The following is a 2,119-nucleotide window of genomic DNA, read 5'->3' as shown; positions in this document are numbered from 1 at the left end:
GTGTGGGGCAGGGGCGGCGCGGTGCTGACGCGGTGCGCAGGGCTGGTTCGCGGGGCGGAACCTGGCCATCTCGCAGGTGAGCACCAAGTACGTGCTGTGGGTGGACGACGACTTCATCTTCACGGCGCGCACGCGGCTGGAGAAGCTGGTGGACGTCCTGGAGCGCACCAGCCTGGACCTGGTGAGGTGACACCCGGGCCCTGCACCCCGACCCCCCACAACAACAACACCCCCACAACAGCAACACCCCAACAACACCACCACAACAATGCCCCCACAACAACACCAACACCCCCATAACAACATCCCCATAACAACACCCCAACAACAGCAAGACCCCAACAACAACACCCCAACAACAACAACACCCCCACAACAATAACACCCCCATAACAGCACCCCCACAACAACAACACCCTGACATCCCACTGCTCTCCGACACCCTGACACCCAGACCCTCCAGCAGCACCCTAACCACAGCCCGGCACCCCAACATCCCAGTGCACCCCAGCACCCTGACACCCCAACAACCACCCAGCACCCCGGCATCCTGACACCCCAACATCCCCCTGCACTACAACACCCAGAGTCCCCAACACCCCCGCACCTCAACACCCCGACACCCCAACGATCTGACACCCCAACACCCTGACACCCCAACAGCCGACACCCCAATAACACCCAGACATCCCAGTGCCCCATCGCACCACAACATCCCAACAGCCCAAACCCTGACACCCCCGCAGCACCTGACACTGGCACCCCAACCCCCCAGCAGCACCCTGACACCCCAATATCCCAACACCCCAACACCCCAACAACACCCCGACAACACCCCAACACCCCCAACAACACCTCAACATCTGAACACCCCGACATCCCACTACACCCCGGTACCCTGACATCCCAACACCCTGACACCTCAACGCCGCACCGGAGCACCCCAACACCCCATCACCCTACCAACACCCTGACACCCCAACAACACCCTGACACCCCAGCATCCCTCTGCACCCCCGCATCCTGACACCCCAACGCTCAGCCTGACCCCATACCCTGGCCTGACCCCAACACCCTGAGCTGCGGGGGCCCTATTACCCCTTGGTTCGATGGGATTGGTGCAGCGCTTTGGGATGTGGTGCTCTATGGGGACGCTGTGGGGCTTTGGGGTGGCAGTGCCCTATAGGGTCGGTGCAGGGCTCTGGGGTGCAATGGTCTGTGGGGACACTGCAGGTTTTGGGGTGGTGGTGCCCTATAGGGTCAGTGCATGTCTCTGGGGCACAGCACCCTATAGGGTCAGTGCAGCACTTTGGGGTGGTGGTGCCCTATAGGGCCGGTGCAGCACTTTGGGTGGTGGTGTCCTATAGGATCAGTGCATGTCTTTGGGGTGGTGGTGCCCTATAGGATCAGTGCAGCATTTTGGGGTGGTGGTGCCCTATAGGATCAGTGCATGTCTCTGGGGCACAGCACCCTATAGGGTCAGTGCAGCACTTTGGGCGGTGGTGCCCTATAGGGTCAGTGCAGCACTTTGGGGTGGTGGTGCCCTATAGGGTCGGTGCAGCATTTTGGGTGGTGGTGCCCTGTAGGGTCAGTGCATGTCTCTGGGGCACAGCGCCCTATAGGGTCAGTGCAGCACTTTGGGGTAGAGGTGCCCTATAGGGTCAGTGCAGCACTTTGGGTGGTGGTGCCCTGTAGGGTCAGTGCATGTCTTTGGGGTGGTGGTGCCCTATAGGGTCAGTGCATGTCTTTGGGGTGGTGGTGCCCTGTAGGGTCGGTGCATGTCTGTGGGGCGCAGCGCCCCGTAGGCTGGGTGCGGTGCTTTGGGGCGCAGCGCCCTGTGGCTGTCCCCGCAGGTGGGCGGCGCGGTGCGGGAGATCACGGGTTACACCACGACGTACCGGCAGCGGCTGAGCGTGCGGGCGGGGGGCGCGGGGGGGGACTGCCTGTGGACGCGCCCCGGGTTCCACCACCACCTCTCGGGGTTCCCCGGCTGCGTCGTCACCGACGGCGTCGTCAACTTCTTCCTGGCGCGCACCGACAAAGTGCGGCAGGTCGGCTTCGACCCCCGGCTGCGGCGCGTCGCCCACCTCGGTGAGTGGGGGGCGGGGGGGTCATGGGG

The 2,119-nt window shown here is 63.3% G+C and overlaps 1 protein-coding gene across 1 annotated transcript in view; it reads left to right on the top strand.

Moving 5' to 3' along the window:
- Positions 1 to 2,111, top strand: part of LOC110392007 (beta-1,4 N-acetylgalactosaminyltransferase 1-like) — a gene marked incomplete at its 3' end in the record, with an annotated part of 6,383 nt that extends 4,272 nt beyond the window's left edge. Inside the window, exons 3-4 of the mRNA XM_021383950.1 lie at positions 28 to 181; positions 1,854 to 2,111. Of these exons, the coding sequence (XP_021239625.1) occupies positions 28 to 181; positions 1,854 to 2,111 (412 nt within the window). The remainder of the gene's footprint in view (positions 1 to 27; positions 182 to 1,853) is intronic.
- Between the last annotated feature and the right edge of the window lie 8 nt (positions 2,112 to 2,119).

Source organism: Numida meleagris, unplaced genomic scaffold, assembly GCF_002078875.1.
Source record: "Numida meleagris isolate 19003 breed g44 Domestic line unplaced genomic scaffold, NumMel1.0 unplaced_Scaffold740, whole genome shotgun sequence".
In the NCBI taxonomy this organism is placed as follows: Eukaryota; Metazoa; Chordata; class Aves; order Galliformes; family Numididae; genus Numida; species Numida meleagris.
The sequence above is the reverse complement of the archived record's forward strand: the minus strand, read 5'-3'. Positions and strand labels throughout refer to the sequence as shown.